General features: G+C 40.8%; 1 protein-coding gene across 1 annotated transcript in view; it reads left to right on the forward strand.

The window, feature by feature from the left end:
• Nucleotides 1–21,574, forward strand: part of DPP4 (dipeptidyl peptidase 4) — a 77,151-nt gene extending 55,577 nt beyond the window's left edge. The window contains exons 20-26 of the mRNA XM_081142148.1: nucleotides 1,150–1,344; nucleotides 4,640–4,694; nucleotides 5,385–5,484; nucleotides 8,505–8,569; nucleotides 18,406–18,478; nucleotides 18,744–18,817; nucleotides 20,463–21,574. Of these exons, the coding sequence (XP_080998274.1) occupies nucleotides 1,150–1,344; nucleotides 4,640–4,694; nucleotides 5,385–5,484; nucleotides 8,505–8,569; nucleotides 18,406–18,478; nucleotides 18,744–18,817; nucleotides 20,463–20,564 (664 nt within the window). The 3' untranslated portion in view covers nucleotides 20,565–21,574. The remainder of the gene's footprint in view (nucleotides 1–1,149; nucleotides 1,345–4,639; nucleotides 4,695–5,384; nucleotides 5,485–8,504; nucleotides 8,570–18,405; nucleotides 18,479–18,743; nucleotides 18,818–20,462) is intronic.
• Nucleotides 21,575–22,143: the final 569 nt, after the last annotated feature.

A 22,143-nucleotide genomic window follows, 5' to 3' on the forward strand; every position in this document is an offset into this window, starting at 1 on the left:
GTTAGGCTACTTGATTTATAACTGCTATTAAAGGAAGTTATTATTTTACCAAATTTATAAGAACCAAAGCATTTCACATGTTAAAAAATGTGGGCATGCCCCAGAAATGCATGACTGCATCCTTCTTTATAAAGTTAGAATGTTACAATATTTAGCTTACAATATTTAGTAACACAATAATATGTGTAAAACTGAAGTTCTTTGACTGCCATCTCTAAGGAGAGGGAGGAAAATGTTAGCAAAGGCTTGCAAGCAGGTCTTGTCCAGACCTGTGCAGGGACAGTGAGCAGCTGAGGAGAAGAAATGGGCTGGGGAGGGAAGAGTTACTGGAGAAGATCTGGGTCCAGGAGTCCTATAGATGGAAAGCAATGAGCGAGTGATGGGGAGCCTCTTGATTAACAAAGGGAAATAAGAAGGCTTGAGAGAGATTTTGCACACTGCTGTGTGTAGAGTAGGCTGTAGCTTATGAAGGTTGCAGATACAAGGGAGTTAAACTTGTTAATAAATAGAATGCTGAACAACACATCCAATTTCCAATAGTCTGTCTCTTTCTCCTTTGAAGTTTTAAAGAATCGTGTTCATTCATACTTTGGTCCATTCCACAGTGATTTAGGAGCTGTAGTGTACAACATGGTGCTGAGTAGTGGAGGAAATTCGCTGCATATCATGTAGCAGTCAAGGTCCTTAAGGAAGTTCCAACCTAGGAATACACTTTAGTCTAGGAATATTTGTAAGCTGAGATGAAAAGGTATTTTCAAAGCTGCATTTATTGTCATCCTCGTTATTTTTTCATAACTCCCTTATCCCAACTACTAGAGAATTTATTTTTTTGATTTCCAAGTTTTATATATATACATATACATATATATATGTATATGACTTAGAAAATGTTGGCCAATGAAGTCTGTTTGATAACAGTCTTCAAAGGTGAAAATGATGGGCATCTTTGAAGGAAACACACAGCCATTATAGTCATGTTGCCAAGTATTAGAGGACCTATTGTGAACACCTCAGCAGCTGGCACGATTTCAGGCTCATGGTCTGGAAATATCAACACTTCTTGTCCACAAGGAATAGAAATGCAAGCACTCCCCATTCAACTCAGGAAAACCATACAGGCTAAAAATGTGTGTGTGTATTTTTCCACAGGTATGCAGGCCCCTGTAGTCAAAAAGCAGATGCCACCTTCACACTCAACTGGGCTACTTACCTTGCAAGCACAGAAAATATTATAGTAGCTAGCTTTGATGGCAGAGGAAGTGGTTACCGAGGAGATAAGATCATGCATGCAATCAACAGAAGACTGGGAACATTTGAAGTTGAAGATCAAATTGAAGCAGCCAAGTGAGTGACTAGGAGATAAATGCAAAGGTCATCTGATACCCCCCCACCTGATTTATATTTTAAATTCCTAAAGTGTAAAGAATTTGAAGTGTCCTGGTATGAATTTGTAATCTTTCATCCTTGGGGTGGATTTTTTTGGAGATAATCATATTTAGACAAAAAATGCATGTCAGTATGTTACTGGTGAGGCGAAAAAACTCGGATCTAGTCTTCTTAAAGGAAAGATTTAAATCAAGAGACAAAGTGCAGCAAAGCAAGCAGGAATTTACTGGCTGCAGGAAAAATATACTTAGGACAGTGAAACAGGGAAGGGCACAGAAGAAGCAACAGGAGAGCCTAGGCTGGGCTGCTTTGGCTCACTGGGAAGTCAGAGGAAAGGGGGCCTTGGAGACAGGTTCAGGGGCTTAGCCTAGGATGAGCTGCCACTGCCCATTGCTCCTCTGGTTGCAAGTCTCATGAGGTCCCTTAGAGGGAAGAAGGGGGAAGTTGAATGACTCTGGCATGTTCCCCTGGGGAAGAGCTAGTGCTGGGTCCTTCATCCTGAGTGTATTTATCCCTCTCTTGCAGATGGAAATCTTAGAGGAGGTCTCAGGGGGTGGGTCTCAATAGAATATTCATCAGCTTTCCAGGGGTGCTCTTTCATGGTCATGGTCAGCACCAGGGCAGGGGGCCATTAGTCAATGCAGCTGTCCTGAGGCAGCCATGGCATCACTTGTCTGGTTTTGCTGCTTTTCTGGGCCTGGAGCTGAAACACAACTGCGACCTAGATGTTATCTTTAGGGAGAAAAAGTCAGGGAGTCTAAACCATATGACCAGCATATGCAAGGAAGGGAAGGTTACCCTGGGGGTGAGGCTCCTGTTTTCCCAGATTTGCCCCTTGCTAGGCACCTGGGGCTTTCTGCCCTGGTGAGTTTCTGTACCTGGCCCATCATCCCCGCTCTGCTCATGTCTGCCTAACTGCCTATAACAATTATAGATTTATATAAAGTTTAAAAAAGGTATTTCCACAATCCCTGTGACTCTAGAAAGGAAACTGACATCTGTGCTACCCCCTTTGAGGAACAGAGACTCGAAATTCATCAAACACAGGGACAAATTGAGGGGTAAATGTACACTTGGGTAAACATCTAACGAAGCACACAAACCATCCCTACAGTCAGGGCTAAGTAGAGGAGTTCAGTGTTCATTTAAAATGGAGGAAGGCGAAGGCCATGCAGTCCTAGGAGTGGCTACAGCCAGCAGGATGAGGGTTACTCCTCACCTAATTTTGGGAAAATTGTGGAGCACAACCCTCATTATTCACAATTATAAAGGCTTTGTGAAATATGAGTCACATTTCATTCTGTGCTCTCCAGTTGTGGGAGTATAGATAGACGTGATCTGACTCTTTTAAGAGAGATTTTAATTATAAATGATGGTTACTCCTTAATGTGTGTGTAACATGGGAAATGTTTCACCTGCATTGTCACTGAAGCTGCACAGCAAACTTGGGAGGTAGACGTTGGAATTCCATGTTTCAGGTAAAGAAATGGAGGCTCCTAAGTTAGGTTATTTGCCAACGTCACTCGGGATTTGAATCTAGGTCTTACTCTAACTCTTACATTCAATTACATTCAACTGGTAAATGAGAAATGTAATCTTTGAGTTTCTATAACCAAATGCTTGGATATCTGTAGAAGCATAATAAGTAAGTGATTTAAAATAATATTGTGAAATCATAGACCAGGAAATGTAGAAAAATCATGAATGATTAAATGGGTGGAGGAAATGCCTTTAAGAAAAGGAACAGCTGAAGAGATGTCAATTTATTGAGTATCCCTGAGTCTGTTATATTGCCAACAATTAACTGTTTTCCTTAAAGCCAAAAAAGGAGAGGTTTAGATTAAAGAGAAGACAAATTTGTTCAAGAGTGAAGCAGTAATACTTTTAAAATAAATTTTTATTTATCCAAATAGGTCCTTTGCAAGAAAGGGCATAGTTTCTAGGACCTCTCAAGTCTGACTGACACAGTCCTAAAATTACAGAATTGAGTATTCACAATATACAACTGCAGTTTTAAAATGTAATGAGATATACTGTGTTTATACAATGGAATAGTTTTTCAGCAACTAAAAAGAACTATACACAACCACATAGATGAATCTCACAAACAGACTATCGAATGGAAGAAGCTAGGCAAGAAAGAACACATTCTACATGACCCAATTTATATAAAATCAAAACCATGGCACAAATTTAGGTGAAATTTTTATAGAATCCAGATTTTTATATAATCCAGAGACTTCTGGGTGATAGTAAACACTGTACCTTTGTTCAAGGATATGTTCACTTTGTAAAGATTTATCAACTTGTACACTCATGACTTGGTGCACATTTTTGTACATATATATACTAAGTTTTAAAAGTTTGCTGAGAAAGAAGATGGTGAGTTGAAAACTACATGAAATTTTTAATAGTATTGCTTAGCTAATATTGCTTAACTCAGGGTAGCCTAAGACATAAATCATCAATTGAAAACAGATTCTCAAAGTCACATACAGGTCAAAGCAAGGGTTTCCCACACCCTTCAGTGCTACAAAGTTGTGTCCCAATTGCTAGATTTTCAAAAAGTAAATAAGTTATTTTTTATTTAAGGCTAAGATGAACATTTTTAGCATAAAACATTTTTCTCCTTTCTTTACCTGGGTTCCTATCCTGAACACAATTTGTGGCAAAAAGACTTCTTAATCTATCAAGAAAAAGAGTCTTTCTGATTTAATGGTGCTGAGCTAACTAATCAATCCCAGCATTAGAAGGGATTCATTTAGAGAATGGTTTTTAAATTCTCAGGTAGGGAACTCAGATACATTTCTAAGCCCTACCCAGATGTTATCCCCTGTATTTCTCCACAGCAAGGGCAGCCTCTCTCAAAGTGAAAAACATCTGGAGAGATTTAAATTCAATTATGTAAAGAAAAGTGCATCTGGGCTGCAAATTTTTATATAAAGCTGTGAAAAAAACTGCCAGGATTTGTTTTCTGTGAATCATACACCACAGACACACACACACACACACACACACACACCCCACACACGATTTTTATGGACTCCAACAAAAGCGAACCTTGTTCATCTGGCTCAAGTTAAAAATGATAGACATCGGTCTCAGGTGTTTATTTGACTGCTGGTAGTAATAGATCTTAGTTTTTAATAGAATGAAATAGAGAACAAATGTCAGGGCTTCACATTTGTGCATTTATCTTAGTTTTCTGTACACAGTGTAATACTAATTTGGGGACCTCTTCCGTGTATTTTAGACAATTTTCACAAATGGGATTTGTGGACGAGGAACGAATTGCCATTTGGGGCTGGGTGAGTAGCTGTCTGGCTGATGACACTCTATCTGTTTCTTAGTGAATTCAACCTAGAGCAGGAGAATATATCTTTTGTATGTAAATATTTGGAGATGAAAATCCTGTCTATCATTTTAATCTAAAAGGTCCGAATAAAATGTCTTAGACCTCTAGGTAATGAGTTCTACTAGCCAAGCTTACATCTTTGTTTATGATGATGAGAAAGGGAAGGGAGGGAGGGAGGGAGGGAGGGAGGGAGGGAGGGAGGGAGGGAGGGAGGAAGGAAGGAAGGAAGGAAGGAAGGAAGGAAGGAAGGAAGGAAGGAAGGAAGGAAGGAAGGAAGGAAGGAAGGAAGGAAAGGGAGAGAGGAGGGAAGGTACAAGGATAGGAGGGAGGGAGGGAGACTTTTCTCATGAGTCAAAGTCAGTAAAGATTTATTGTTTATTGTTTTTATTTTGTTTTAAATGCTACTACCTAGAAACTTTTCAATGCTTTTCCCCCTCACACGTACTAAGAAAAGGGCCTGGGGCTCTGAAAATGTAGTCTTTAGATACTGTCCAATTAAGGCCAATTTAAGCTCCTCTGCCATGCTTTCTATCTCTAAAGAGGCACAGTATATAAAGATGTGAGAAATGTGGAAACTGCAACTCGCTCACCATATGTTCTTAATTCCTTTACCTCCATAAAAATAACTGTTTCCATTCCTTAGTCATATGGAGGGTACGTAACCTCAATGGTCCTGGGGGCAGGAAGCAGAGTGTTCAAGTGCGGAATCGCCGTGGCGCCCGTGGCCGCGTGGGAATTCTATGGTATGTAGTCACCATCGAGCACAAAGTGGTCCCGAGTGTCGACCTTGACATTCCAACGACAGGACCATTCCTTTTTGGGTTTCGGTGTTTCTAGAGTGAATAAGCTCTCTTATCTTACGTGTAGTTTATGGATACCCGTGATGAAACAATCTCCCTTATTCTGCTTTTGTGAAAGGCTGGATGGTGTCATATGTTATCTACACATTTAGTTACCAACAAATTCTGCTTTCCAAATTTCTTACCAACAAATCTTATAAACAAATTCTGCTTTCCAAATTCCCAGACATCCCTATTGCTACATTTCTCCAGATAAAGAAACTCTTCCTTATCTTTATTCTAACTTGAGTGTTGGGCTTCACATATTAGCAGAATAAAAAAAGCATGTGTCCCTTTCTCTTCTGGCAAAGATCAAATGTAAGTAGGGCGTTGGGTGGAAAGAAGAGAGTAGAGACAAGAAAACTCCTGGGAGGTTTATTTTTTCCATTGTCTCTAAGTAAGTGAAAGCTACTCTAGACTGTCATCTTCATCGTTGATAAAATATTATTTTATCAGGCATCGTACACATGTAAGACTACAATTTCCAAGGAGGGGGAAGTGAGCAGTGCCATAGTAGGTAGAGGAGAAGAGTCACAGGTGGGTGCGGAAATGAATTTTTTCCTGTGTCTCTTCTGACCCCACTTCAAGTCCTTTCTGTAGTATAAAGATACAATCATTGATAATGAATATGCTCATTAAATATTTTATGTCCTAACATATGGTTGTACCAATCTTAAACGCTTTTTTTCAAGCCTCTCCAAATCAAGAAAAGCCAATGTAAAAAAATACACTGCTAGCTTTCTGTTAAAAAAACACACACTGGAGAACATAGTTAAGATTTGATCCTTACACCATGGATTTGTTTCCATGTAACACTTTTCTGCTCAATATTAATAATCGTTCTATTCACCTGGCCAGTGTGGCTCAGCGGTTGAGCATCGACCTATGATCCAGGAGATCAAGATTCAGTTCCCGGTCAGGGCACATGCCCGGGTTGTAGGCTCGATCCCCAGTAGGGAGCATGCAGGAGGCAGCCGATCAGTGACTCTCTCATCATTGTTTCTATCTCTCTCTCTCCCTCTCCCTCTCTCTGAAATCAACAGACATATTTAAAAATATATATATATTTTTTAAATCATTCTATTGGATGGCTTGTTTTTGGAGACCTCTGCTGGTCAATAAAATAATAAAAACAAACTTTGTGAGTTTAGAGACATGTAATGATAAGAGAACTTCCTTAAATGTATATGGACCAACCTAACACATAGGAACTTTCTAGAATTCCTATATATGTGTAAATTTGAACAATTTTACATAACAGATCAGATACCACGGAAATGGTATTTCAAAGCATATTTCTAAAAGTTTACAACTGCATTATGCATTTTTAAAATATTATTTTTTAAATGTCACATCTTCTTACACTTGCAAATTTGGTTAGCATAATAAGAAAGGTTATTATGTTCTAGGACAAGAAGAATTGAAGTCTGTGGCTGTTTGAAGAAAGATATATTTTGCCCTTAAAGGACATTTTCCCCCCTTTCAAATGTACAACCTAACTTACTCATATTTAAATTAAAAAAAAAAAAGATATGAGCATTTTCTGAATATCTCATAAAGTACCCTTTAAAATATATTTTCTAATTTAGTGTCATATAGCCTGTACTCATTGTAATCAAAATGATAAAATATTGCTCTTACCAATCTTGGAGGAAAATATTTAGACTTCCATAGAAAGGGCATGTCAAAAGAGAACATGTGGAACAATTAACACTCATTATCAATGTAGTTTTTCATCTTCAATGCCAACCATACAGAAAGGGTAAGAATGTTGCTTAAGCTTGTGGTTTAGATGTTACACTCATTTAAAGAATTAATGAGATCAGTATTAAAATACTTGTACAATAACAGTGAAATTTAAGCCACACCTATATAGCTCAGTGGCAATGTATTATTCTTAGACTTTTACTTACTGTAATCTGGTCATTTAAGGGAGCATCTTTCAAAACAGTTATTTAATATTTTTAAAGTTATATTGGAATTCAGCTACAGTATATTTTCTCACTGATATTTTAGCATACATATATAACGATGCATATAATATATATTATATATGATATATGTTATATAATATACACGTAATATATAAATGATATGATATACATGTCATAGATGATAGATAAGATATATGATTCAGTTCTTTTAAACAGGGCAAAAATATGTTTAATAACCCAAAATAACCAAACCAATAATGGATATGTTTTTCTGCCATATATATAGATAAAAGAGCTTATATCATTTCAGCAGATATTAATGTAACCTGTTTCACAATACTCAACTGCTACAACACCAAAACAGAGACCTCTCCACGAAGTGAAAGAAAACTAATGTTTAACTTGCATTTTTAATGGGGTAGCTAAGACGATACTGGTTTATAGAGCAAATAAATGATAACTGAATTTTTTTATTATAGTGAATTTCAACCTGCCAAAATATGATTTAAGTAAGCAACTAGCAATTGAACACTACTAGAGAGTTCCAAAAAGTAACAGCATATTATAAATTAGGACATACACTGTGTCAGGACCAAAACATTCAGGACAACTGAGGCATTAAGTGACTTCCTAATTGAGATTCTTTGAGGTGATCAGATGATAATATAAAGATTCCTCACCTCTTAGCATTTGACTTCCCTGAAGGTGGATGATTGATTGGGTTTTAGCTCATCTAGTTTGCTCTCTCTCTGCCCTCATCATGAGAGCTGTGTGGGGGCGGGCTAGGGCAGAGTGCGGAAAGACAGGAGTCTGAGCAGGTGTCTGGCTGCATTAAAAAGCCAAATAAAAATGATCTGGGGGAGATACTTCTGAGGGTAACACTGTAGACCTATGCAAAGTTAAGACGTACCAAAGCACACAAAGTAACCCAATAAAAGGAAGAACAGTTTTAATTGTATGAATTAACTTTTCTTCTTTTCTCCATCACAGACTCAGTATACACAGAACGTTACATGGGTCTCCCAACTCCAGAAGACAACCTTGACCATTACAAGGTAAGAGATGAGGAACCAGATCCATTTTATAACCTATTTAGAAGTGGTTTAAGAACATTTTAAATTGTATCTATTCTACAAAATATATATATTTTTATTTCCAACAAATTCTTGTTGTAAGAAATAACACAGGTGGTTTAAAGATACTCCAGTAGCTTCCCCTACTATATTCTGCATAATTACAGTCTTTATCGTATGCTATATAGGTCACAATATGCATTCATTTGGAAATACAAAGCCTCACCAGATAATTACTTTAATTATAAAAATTTCAGTTTAGAAAACATGTCAAATTCAGCATATTTTTTACAGCTAGATGATTCTAAACCTTTAGATATATATTAAAATTTTTATGGTATTATCATAATTAAGATGTGTGTACAAGCCTATAATTTTCTTATTCATAGCTAAATATGTACAGTTTTTTTCACACTAGATTTGATTAATGCAGGTGAGGAGTAGATACAGTTGGGCGATACCCTGAAAAGCCCTTGAACCCTAATTACTCAATAGCAACCAACGGGCTGGTTGCCCTACAGGAGACCCAGTGGGCAGGTTGCTCGGTTGACAGGCTGTAGCACTTGACATATGGCCTGGGTGCCACTATCACTGGCAGCCCCATGTGCTAGTGTGGATGCCACCGCAAAGCCAGAGCCACACTGAGGCTGATGGAAGTGTGAGTCTAAGTACGAGGGACCCTTCTAGCACTGTGGCCCATCCACAGTGTTCCTGATTCTGTCATGTTAGTCAAAAACCCTGAAACGTCAGGTGACAAGGCAAATCATCTGATGTTTACATTCTCCAAAGGAAATTCAAAACTCTTCCCAGAATAATTAATTTAAAAGAAAGGAAAACAAAACAAGAATAATTTAGGAGAACAATTCATCTGTGCCACAACTCTCAAGATACCGGTTTCATATTGATACATTTCTTTGAGCATTAGTTGTACATTTTTATAAGATGTTTTTACTATGGATTCTAAAACCATTTGATCAAAACACAATAAAACTAAACATTTCTAGTTTTGCAACATAAGCACAGACAGTGTAGTTTTACCTCTTACTTTCAGCTTTATTTAACAAGGCTGGTGGGGAGAGGTGGGGAGAGGTATGTGTCTCTGTGCTGGTGTGTGTTTTCCAGTCAAGATAGAAAAGTAACAACCTGTAAAGTGAGATGCACAAATCAAGCTGTCCCCGTTTCTGCTAATTGTCCCACATGATACTGTGGCCTCAATTCTTCCCACTGTTTCTCCTCCAATAAGCTGCTTCAGACGCCCTTTCCCTTCTTCATATCCACATTGTTGCTGTCACATGACTGTCTCCCCTTTTACAATAATCCAGTTGGTCTCCCTTTAGCTGTCTTTGCCCACTTTAGCCTACACGCCAAGGAGCTACGAGATTAACCCCCACCCACAACACTTTAATGAACCTTTCTGGTGTGCTCTACTTTCACCGGGCGTTCAACACCCTTCTTACAACGGCCCAGTTTACCTGGACTGTTCACTGTTCTCTGAATATTTGTGCCTTTGTCCTGTTTTCCCTCTGCCTGGAATGTCATTTCCTTTCCATCTCCATCTATTAAGAGACATGCACTGTTCTCCCTTTCAAATGCCACATCTTCCTCGGACCTCTCTAATCCACTTACCTGTCTTGGACTCATAGTTGGTTTGTACGCCCATTTCCCCTCCGCAGTATCATTAGCTACTCAAGGTGTTTCTCAACCTTGTATCCTTTGGATTACCCAGTATGAAGTATGAATCTTAAAACTTTTCCTGATTTAATTTTAAAACCCTTTGAAGGGAAACATTGTTATAAAAATTGTATGTCTCCACCACTTCTCCCATTTTACAGATGGAATTGTCTTGTCCATGACCCTCCCAGGATGCTTGCGTCTGAAAACCACCCCTCCTACGGTATATACCATATTTGCTGAGTGGCCAGAGGGCTTTCTCGGAGAGCCCAATGTACTGACATCTCCCGAAACATTGAAGGTGTACTGCCCAGGACCCTAACCCTGACTCTAGAAGCTGGTGGATTATGAGTCCAATGTTCATTTTTAAAATCCCATGTTGAAAAATCTTTGAACCTAGAAGCGTACGGTCAAGTCCAAACCCAGACATCTAAGGGAAGACCATGCACCTAACCTGCTTCCTCAGATGAACATCCGCCAACAGGGGTTTCCTCTTTAACCAGCCTCCCCTTATAGGATAGTCTGATTTAATCTGCCATTTCATCTTTTTTTCAGTCCTTCCATAGGCTCCTCATTCCCACGCAGATCCCCCTCTTCCTCGCCCTGCGCCCCGCTGCGGTGGCCACTCCCACCTCTCCCCTTGGGTGTCCTGCTGCGTGAGGTAGCCGTGTAAACAGAAGTCACTTCCCACTGCCAATGGCAACACGCGCACTGGGTGCACGGAGTCACTCCTTCCATTCACTGCACAGATGGCGCCCGAGGACTGTTTAATCCTTCCACCGCCAGGAGTCGGGTTTTCTTGGCACGGAATTCATTGCTGGCAATGGACATATTAAAACTGCCAGTACCAGGGAGCTAAAGGTTCTCAACGTGTTACTCAGAGGAATTATTTGGGCTGCGATCGTTAAGGTGGGCAGGAGAAAGTGAGGCAAATGCACTCACAGAATTCTTTCCACCCTGGTTATTGCTTCCTCTGAAAGTGGAGAACTGAATCTAAGTGCCTATATTTGGTGCACAGCAGGCTTTAGAATCAAGCTGCCCTCCTTTGTTTTTTAAATGAGCCTGTGCTTTTGTCTCTGGCAAGAATATATTCAAAGATTCTATTTTCCTCCGAGGCCCCAGCTGCCCCTCTGGACCCTGTCTTCTTTTACTTTTCTTTCCCAGGTGGTTTATATTTATTCTCTCTCTCCCTCCTCTCTTTCCCTCCCTCCCTCCTTCCCTCCCTCCCTCCCTCTCTCTCTCTCTCTCTCTCTCTCTCCCCCCTCCCATCCTCCCACCCTCTTTAAAAAGACAAAGAAGATAATTTCTTAGAGGCTTTCACTGCCCTGTGCATTTCCTGGGTCAGAAGGACAGATTTTGAAAATGATTCTTATTTACTCTGGCCAATGACTTTTTTCAGCATGTCCAGGATAGAAATGCCCAAAGTATGTGTAAGAAACAAGGCCCTGATCTTTGTCCGTGTTTCCAGCTAATGAATCATCAGGGTATTAGCCTTTGGAAGAGAATACTATTTTTAATATAACTCAAATGAGATACTGATTCATTATTAGGTCATTGATGACCCATATTTGGAAGAATTTAGAGAAATCCACATCACTAAGAGAAGCACATTTTGTGAAATAAAGGTTCTACTTACTGTCTAGGAAAGGGACTTGGTGGAACCATTTTTAAATTCTAGTGGCACAGTCAAGGGTGCCGCGGATAGCTGTTCAGCCTGCGCGCTGCCGAAAGCTAGTCTATGATGCATTCACGAAGGTGCGCACCTCTGAGGCTATATCTTGAGAGAGTACCCTTCCCTATTCTTACAAAACTGTCGTAGAGATGAGGGGACCTTGCAACTAAGGCTGAACCCAATGCAGTGACAAAAACAGCTACTCCATCAGACTCCTTTTGCAGATAATCACCCACCACTGCCACGTCGCAGGCAGGAGCACTTTTAAAGGATACCAGGAACTCAAAGAAGGAAAACGTTCATCTCCTGACGACTCCAACGAGACGGTCCCAGAAGCTCTAAGTCGGCAGCCAAAATGTAGGGGTGACAAACACAGCTAATAGGCAGTGTTGCTCTGTACACATTTTTTCTGCAGTGAACCTCAGTCCACAGCAGACAAAAATGGTGACAGACTTGAGCAAAGGAATCAGATAGCCCATGAGACAACCCTCACCCCCAGTAGCAATAATAAGCAATGAACGACTGTGGCCACATCTTGAAGAGTGGGTTCTGACTAACATTGCCGAATAGTCTCTCATATGGTCAGTCATGGGTCTTTTAGTCAAATCTACAAAAAATATTAACATGTGGTAGACTTCCATTCACCCATTTAAGGTTGCTGATGTTTTAACTGTTCAGACATTACCTTGTTGGTGAGATAAAACATCCCACAAAATTCTGGGAGATAAATAAAAGAGAGTAGGTAACAAAGCATGAACATAAATAAGACAAAGTGCCTCATATGTACGAAAAAGACTAGTGGTTTCCAAATCGTGACTGTGGAGCTCCAGGAATTCGGTACCTCCCAAGCATGTAGGGAGGGGAAGGGAAATGGCCACAAAGCTAGGGTTCCACCTCCCCACCACTCCTTTCAACCAGGAGCATCTAGTTTCAGTTGTTTATTTTTTTCATTTATTAAGTGCTAGCATCTATGATCAAATATTATCCTAAGCTCTTTACATGAACTGTTAGGTTCACTTCTCCCTCAGATTCTCTGAGATAAGTGCTCTAAATTTATGTCGATTTTACCAACACAGAAACAGGCCCGAAAGTGCTTTATAACATACAGATACTGAAGGGCAGGGAAAGGGAGAGGGCACTGACCTGAGGTCATTCTGGGAAGACTTAGGGAGATGGAGAGGGCGAGCGTAGGTGCCCTCCGTGGGCCGCACACAGGGACTAAGCAGCGAAGCCTCCCAGGCAGCCAGTAGCAGCAGACAGGGCTGGTTTTATGGGGATTTGTGAAGCGGGTCCTATGAACCGAGGGATAGCACCAAAGAAGGGCTGCGGGAAGAGCAGGCCAAATGGGGGCCAGTCGGGCAGGACATAAGGCTGGGGGGGGAATGGCTTTATGAATACACATTAGACACAAGTGCAAGATCAAGGGCAAGGGAAACGAGGCCCAAGTCCTGAGCTGCGTTGCCAGGAGAAGAGGGCAGCCTGGAACACGCAGAAGGGACTGATTTAACTTGTAGAGGAGATTTATTTTGCATTTTGCTCAAAATTTGATAGGCTCCTGGCAAGTGTGCGAAACAGTCATAGATTTGGCAGTCTTCTGCTAGCAGATTTAAAATGTTCAGTCCTTAAGAACTGCTGCATCGTTAGGTTATGCAAAACAGGGTGCAATTCTGTAAATATGCCATCTTGTACTGATTTGACATTTGTTCTATTACCCCAGAATATGCCAAAGGGAGAGAGACCTTCAGATTTCAGCCAAACCTTAACTTGTTTGTTGAGTGCTGATAAAATGTTGACTGCTGTGTGATCTTTAAAGAAGCCAGTGTTGCTTGCTGAGGCCCGAGGTAGGGCCCCCCCCCTTTGGGTTGATGGGAGCCCTTTCCTTGGCATCTCCTGGGGACAGTTGTTTGATAGATGTAAACAAGTAAAACATCTGATATTGTGGGTTGAATTAATGTTTTCTTAAATATTTTTGGTGGCCTCTGTTTTCTGTGGTGTTGACGGTGCTTCCCAAAATAGCATCATTTAATATTATTTATAAGGCCTCAGATTCAAGTGGGAGAATGCATAAAGAAGTCGGTACGCCCAAGGTAATGTGTCACTGAAGTACTGGGCTGTCTGCAAGGTCCTGGAAGTGGTGATGAGTTGTCTGGCTGCGATGCGAAGGGACACGAGACCGTGATGTTGAAGGGAATGGGCTTTGGAATGAGCCCTGTACCCCAAATCGGGTTCTAGCACTTACTAGCAGCATGAACTTGGGGAGGTTACGTAAGCTATCTGGACCTCAGTTTCCTCATCTAGATATGGGGATACTCAGACCTGCCCCATGGGGTTATTGCAAGGATTAAATGAGATACCTGCGCCTCTGCCATGAAGTGCACTTTTAAAACATGGCAGCTGCCACCATTATCCTCAAGAAGCAAACTGTCCTTATGGTTCCTGGATGGCACAAGGGGTAGCTTCAAAATTGTTAGACCTTCTGTTTCTCACAGTACTTCCCCACTCTTATCAGCTCTCTCTTTTATTTCAAAAATACAAAGATTTATTTGTTGGAAGGTAACTGAGGAACCAGCATGATCCAACGAGCAGCTACAGATGGTTCCCCTTGGGGCTTGAAGGAAAAGCTCCTTGCAGAGATGCTGTGGAATCGGCACTGCCACTGGACCAATCCTTCCCACTTCGCTTTGCCAGGCTGTCGCTGGCAGCGGGGCTCTCCGGAAGTTTCTAGCCTAGGAGGGTGCCAACTGCACCACCATTGCATCCTTGCCCATTTATCACTCTTAGCTTCCTTTTTAGTAGTTGGTGATAGACTGTTCGGCTTCTAACTTAGTCATCCATTTCCTTTTTTTATTTCTGTTTCCATCAACAGGCAAATGGGGATTATCCAATTTGGGTGGGTTAAAATAGCACAATTAAATTGTTTCTAATTGCTAATCATACCTTCAATTCATGCACGCCCTTCTCTCCTTGGCTTTTTGGGTGTTGGCTTTTGCAGGTTAAAGTGCACCATACAGTGGGCCCTTAAGAGTCTTTCTTGATTGAGAAACCAGGATGCTCAGTCTGGTAGGGCCTGAGGCAAGGGGACACAGCTGCATCTTTTTGGGGGGAAAACTGTTCTCACAGCCTGAGAGCCTTAAAGCAGGAGTGTGCCTCGGGCTGCCTCGCACAGAGAGGTCCCTCTGGAGGCTTCTGCCGTGCGCAGGGGAAGTGTGCTTTGGCAACAGCCCACTTATCTTGCAGTTGCAGGGGAAGCTTTTGTTTGATTTTTCTCTTGCTGCATTAAAGTATTTGTCTTTCTTTCTTTGTAGTGTAATATTGTTAATGTAAAACAATTTGCATCATGACACTTTTATCACAGTTTTCGTCTTTTTCTCAGTATGTTGCATTTCTCACCATGTCTAGTTCATCACAGCTACAGTGTGTACATCACAACATTTATCTTAGGCTCGGGGTTTTACTTGTTTATAAAAATTGTCTTCTTTCAGCCTGTATTCACTCCATTTAAGAAAAAAAAAAGGCAGCCAGAAACTGTTTTGGTCCAAACTCCAGTAGTTGTCACATTCCTTGCTAACTGTCCTGTGTATTTATATGTCTCCTAACCATTACTCGATGTTTCGGTGGCATTTCTCAGTTTTATGGCTCAGGGAGGTTGTAGGAGCAGCTTTTGCTGCTCAAGCTGCCAAGCAGGGAAGGACTGTGAGGCTTTTGGAGGTGAGGTGAGCTGACACAGATGTGTATTTGGGGCAGGTCTAGGTGTCAAAGCTGACTGTCTTCTGTGAGCAAAGAGCTAGACTTAATGTGGACAGGAACACGGTGGAGAACACAGCAGTACATTCTGCACAGCCTGGGAAGAGAACCTGCAGAAAGGATTGCTCAGGAGGAGCCTGGTTCAGGTTATGAGTGTTCACTGCCGGGGTTCAAGCCCCAGCTTCTCCTGTCTCCAGTTTAGAATCCTACAAGGTCCTTTAGGGAGACTGAGCTTGACCCTTTTTCCTCTCTGAAGGACAGAAAATTGCTCAGGCTCCTATTGCTGCATTAGGCTCCTATCTGCCTCATGGGCAAAGTCAGAAAACATGCCTCGCAAATCTCCCACGGCTGTGCAGACCAAGATCTCCTCCAATTAATTCAGTCTGAGGGAGCCTGGGGACACAGGAGCCAAAGGGTTCCCGCTGTATCTGTGCGCTACATTCCGGGACAGTTCGTTCACAGCTTCCTTCCCGCTGCTCCACTGCTGGGAGACCAGGCACCAGCAGCACAGGAGGAGAACGGGTTCCTCCGTCAGACTTCGCGTCCAGCTCTGCCCCTTCCCACAGATGGAACCCAGTGGGAGTTACTCACTTTCAAATCTCGTTGTCTCCATGTAAAAAGCAAGATCTCAAGGAATGTTATGGGGATTAGACAGAGCAGTGCTTTTATAAATGTTATGATGCTTAGCAGTGACTGACAGAGCGAACACTCAATACATGTTAGCTGCTATTATTAATGCGTAGTGTATGGGTTGAAAATGGGCAAAACATGTCTCAGTAAATTTCAGAATATTTTATTACACCTACCCCAGCTGTTCCCACTGCCACTGCAAAACTGGGACCAAATACAATGAATAGTACAATATAGGTACTTAAATTTCTCATTTATTCATTTGATTAATATTTAGCACTGTATTAGATGCTAAGAATATGGTGATGAACAGTATAGACAGATTCTTTTTCTCATGGATCTTACTGTTTAGGGGGGTACATATCACAAATAAATATTGATTGTCTAGGTGAACAAAATGAACAGGTGGAAGATTGTATGGGGTAATGTTGAGATGGATGGATGGATGGATGGATGGATGGATGGATGGATGAATGAATTATCTGGGACATCTCACCAGATAAAACACTTCTTAAAAATGAAGTAAAAGTGTGACTTTTAATGAGCCCTTGGTATTTATTCCTAAAGTTTGTGGGTAAATTCTCAACAGGGGTCAGGAATGTAGTACAGTCAGGACACGTGGAGCCAGCCTGCATAGGAGTGGGAGGGCGTCCGCTCTTAAGCTTTTCAGGATCCCATGACCTTGGGAGCCTCTGTCAACTGAAACATGTTGGTTAACTCTGTCCTCAAAGTTGTAGACAGAATGTCTTTTCTCCAGGAACATGGTTACAACAGTGCTCTCACATCAGCATCAACAATTTAATCTACTAAAAGGGGTGGTGGCAGAGAAAGCCATGTCTCTTGACTCCTATTTCTGTAAGGGAGTAAGAGGAGTTGTTCTCATCCGATTTTACAGAAAACAAGGCTCAGAGCCCAGCCTGTCTCCAGGTGCACAGCTCATTGACACTGAACCCGGACTAGATACAAGCACTCTGACCTTAGCCCCATCTAGCTTCCCGCCAGACAACCAGCATTCCCATAAAAAATATTAAGCTGGTGCTGGTGATAGCTACAGCGATATCTGTAAAATACAAACCCTGGCTCTCGCAAAGTTGAGTTTGACTCACCAAGATGCTGTGGGACCAGCTGGCTGGTTTTAAACCTGTAGCGAGAATTCGGACCCTTCGCCTCCCAACCCATAACAAGACAGTCGAGGCAGACTCCAGCTCATCCCCTCCCAAAGGCACTAAAATGTTTATGCGACATTTTTACCTTCATCCCAACTTTGTAAACATCCAGGAATTACAATCAGATGACCAGTTCCATGTTTTCAAAGGCTTTTTCATCCAAGACCCCACCCTCATTCTGGAAGTCCTGCCTGAGGCCACAAAGCAGCCTTCTAAAGGCTGACCTCCCAGTTTTCGGTCCTGTTTCCCTGGCTGATTTGGGAACAACTTGATCCAACAGCAGCATTTTCCCCAATACAGAATGAAGCAGACAACACCCCACTGGTTTCCTAAAGCCCTTCTTGATCTTTTACACCGGTTCCCCCTCCCATATGTTACACTTGCCCAGGTTTTAAACATCTGCTTCAAAAAGAGGTACACTTCTCATCCAGAGCCTAGCAATGTGGACCAAAGTTCATGTGACATATTGCAGAGTATGTTTAGTTGCAAATGCTATGTACAGGCTCTTTGAAATGTAGCATGTATGGCACCATGTGACACACGGTTGCCATGGCAATACACTTTTTGGCTGAACTACAGCATAAGCCCATGGAACATACATTGCTAATATGAGACTCTGCCCTGTGCTAATGCACAGGACACAGCCAGTCTGGGATCTGGAGCTCAAGGGGTTTCGCATGCAGCCTGAGTGGCAGGTACCCTCTTCCGACATGTGCAAGGAAGATGCGGCCCCCCTCCAGGCCTGCGTCCCAGGCCCAGGGCGGGCTCTGTATCCTGCCATGCCTGGAGACAGCATTTGCTTGAATATCGGTTTGCTATATTTTGTATCAAAGGGGGCCCCAGCTGAAAACATTTTATTTTGTAAACTGAAGTGAAAAATCAGTTTATGGCAGATCTTTTTTTGAATAATGACATTCTTTTTTCCCCAATTCCAGAATTCAACAGTCATGAGCAGAGCTGAAAATTTTAAAGAAGTTAAGTACCTCCTTATTCATGGAACAGCAGATGGTGAGTTTCAGTTAATTAGACTTTTTAGTATCACAGACAGGTTTGCAATTTCACTACTGACAAAACAAAAGCATGAGGGGCAAGACTGTTACATCTACTTCAATAAAACAGTGTTGCTTTCCACAACTCACTTGTCTTGGGCTAAATGGGATGCTGAGTCCTGGAACTTCAAACAGTCCCTTTCTTCTTAGGCCTTTCCCACCCTTCCGTATCAGAAAACTGGAGCTGCTATTAGTGACTTGATGTTTCCTTTCTCTCCCTGCAGATAACGTTCATTTTCAGCAGTCAGCTCACATCACCAAAGCCTTAGTGGATGCTGGAGTGGATTTCCAGGCAATGGTAGAGCAAAACTGTGTGCTAGGGGCGGGCGCTTGCTGGTGGGGTCTGGTTTCTCCTCTTTGGGGTACTGTACATCAGAGAGATGTGTATCTCCTCTTTGGGATCCTGTTCCATCCCAGGAGACAGGGATGGAATTAAAAGGGTTATGGTGCCAATGAGAAGTTGGGGAAGTGATATCCTTGAGCCACAGACACAGTGATGTTCAATGATATTAGAGTTGGGGGCTGAGAAGCACACCACTGCATGTCTGCTCTCCTATTCGTGTGTTCAGTTTCTCCCTATTTTGATTCAGAAGTAATCACTTACTCAGTAACCGTGTGGCAGAGTAATTCTGAAGTGAAACCAGCATGATAATAGCTCAGTTCAAATATGAAAATCCATCTCTGTCTTATGTATTACCAGCCATTCTCACAGTGGAATATTAATAATCAGCACGCTTCAGGTTTTACAGTTGCCATGTTCTCTTTTGTTAAACAAGCACAGGCAATAAACAATTAGGCTTGTTTCATAAAGTCGGAAATGGCTAAAGTAGCTGTTGCTTATACAGGAGGAGGTTTCTAGGTATTAAGTGAAATTCATTTTCTGCACAAGACCTTTTCTGATTAAGAAGAAAAAATATAAATATATATATAAATACACATCCGTATGTGTGTATATATGTATGTGTGTTGCACTAAATGTTTTCGTGTAAAATGCTTTCCTGTCTGTATTAGCTAGAAAAGCCTGCTTTCCCGCACTCTCCTCTAACACACGCACTCTGCTGTGTGCTCAATCCAAACGGTGCCCACTGTACAGGAGCGAGACAGGCATTTGGTACCAAAACACCTGGTAAATATCCTTTAGGTCAGATTGTTATAAGAGGTTGAGGTTTATTTTTTCACTCTTCAAAGAAAAAACATACTTTAATTAAGCAATTTTTAAAAGTTAATTTATGTCTCCATAATATATATTTGCCTGATAATGACGTCCCAGTTGCTTAATGTGGTCTGAGTTGGTAAATTTTTGCCTTAGGTCATCAACACTTTCTACATAAATGTCAGACATATAGATAAAAAAACTCCAGTGAAAAATCTAAGTGTTTCCAAATAACACATTTGACTTTTGACTACACTTATGTTAAACACAGATATGGAATACTGAAGTAGATTTTTCTAGTTCCTTACTGATATCTATTAGGAAAAATGGCCTTTTAAAAACTCATTTATTTTAATACAGTTTATCTTACTACAGTGTGGGAGAAATTTGACACTTGCTAACACTTAATTAAAACTAGTGAGCTTAATGGGATAAACATTCCCTCCTGTGCTTGATATGGTTCTAAGTGTCCTTTGATTCAAATCTGAAAATGGATTTGGATCTTTTTATTAGAATATACATATCCTTAAAACACTGTGCAGTAAAGCCAAATTCACAGTGAGTTCTCTCAGCACCTTCTGTAGGACAGAACAGTATGCCCTGGAAAAGCTCTGGTGGGGAGAAGGGGGGATTAGACACCCTTGTCGATCACGTTTCAGTTCACACACTGATTCGGGAATTAAAACATCCTGTTTTATTCTTTGTGTGCTCATGAGAGCTCATTTGAATTGATTGGGGGGGAAAAAGACAACTGACCTCCTAATTCAGACCTTTTTCTTTCTCTCTCCAGTGGTATACTGATGAAGACCATGGAATCGCTAGCAACACAGCCCACCAACATATATATACCCACATGACCCACTTCATAAAGGAGTGTTTCTCTATACCTTAGACCGCGAAACAGCATGCCATTTATAGCTTATTAAAAGCCATTTTGTTTTTATTATCTTAAAACTGCACTGTCAAATGATCTTTAAAAAAAGATACTCCAATCAAGAAATTTAAGGTTAATTTTGTTCCCAAATTTCATATCTAGAACCCTAAGTGGGGACTTCTGTCTCTGCAATAGATTATTACCTTACAGAAATATGAATTATTCAGTCTGGTTATGTTTATTATTTAAAATCATTTCCACATCAGTCACTGAGACAACTATGAATTGTTTTCATGGGAGCTTTGCATAGGTTTCCTGGGAAGCATTTTATTTTTTTCTAACTGGACTAGTGCAAATCTTGTTCTCTTCTTTAAAGAGATGGCAAAATGTGGGCAGTGATGCCACTGAAGCAGGGGTAAGAGGGGGTGGGGAGAGAAGCTAGCCCGGCCTGGCTGGGAACTGGAGTCCAAGCCCGCTGACCTGCCCAGGCTCCTGTAGCTCCTCTCGGAGGGCTGTTCAGCCAGAATGGCACAGTTTTCTGAGAAAGACAACTCACTCAAACTGTCTCAGGAAATCGTATATGCAAAGCACTGACTTCTGAGTAAAACCACAGCTGCTGAACAGACTCCAAAGAAATGAGAGGGAAACTGTCAACAATGCAAGGCCCCCAGGTGCCAGTTATGGCTATAGGTGCTACAAAAACACAGCAAGGGTGATGGCAAAGCGTTGTGAATGTACTTTAAAAAATATTGATGTTTCCTCCTGAAAGAGGCAGCTTGGAACTGAGATGTGAACACCAGCTTGCCCTGTTAAAAGATGAAAATATTTGTATCATAAATCCTAACTTGAAGGAATCCTTGCATCAATTTTTCTTATTTCTTTGAGCATCTTAATTAAAAGAATATTTTTACTTCCTTGGACTTGTTTTTAAAAATTAAACTGTAAACTGATGTATTATTATTCTCATTCTACACACTGTAGAATTTCTCCTGGTCATTTAATAAATGTGCCTTCATTTTTTCAGAGGTAATGAGTTTTGTGTCTTGAATCAGACCTAAATTACTTTGGCATATGAGCACATGCATCCAAAAAGGATACATGTATTTTGCTTGTTACCCCAGACAGCCTTGTAAACACGGAGAGTTCAGTTATTATAAAAAATAGATACATAGAAATGTGTTAAATTAAGCAGTTCATAAGAGTTCCATCCAATACATATATAATTTGTTACCATACATTTATAGATATATAACTTTTGAAAAAATTAACCTAAAATAATTTTGGTTATTTATATAATAACTTATAATTTTATTCCAGGTAAGTATGATGAGGCTTATATTATAAGAACAAATAATATCAACAATATCATCTTGGTAGTGCTGATGGCTCAGTAGAATAAAAGAATCAAGTGAATCACTTAAGGTTTTGACTATTTGTGGGTCACAGAACTGTATTAATGAAAGCATACATTTCGGATGCTGACTTTAGCTTAGCAGAGTAATGCCTAGATAATTGAGGAAACATGATATTTTTGCTCAATTATCATTCAATTATCTGCCAAATGGCCTCATTTTTTAAAAATTGATTTTATAAACTT

The sequence above is a fragment of the Miniopterus schreibersii genome (genome assembly GCF_964146895.1).
Source record: "Miniopterus schreibersii genome assembly, chromosome: 7".
Classification (NCBI taxonomy): Eukaryota; Metazoa; Chordata; class Mammalia; order Chiroptera; family Miniopteridae; genus Miniopterus; species Miniopterus schreibersii.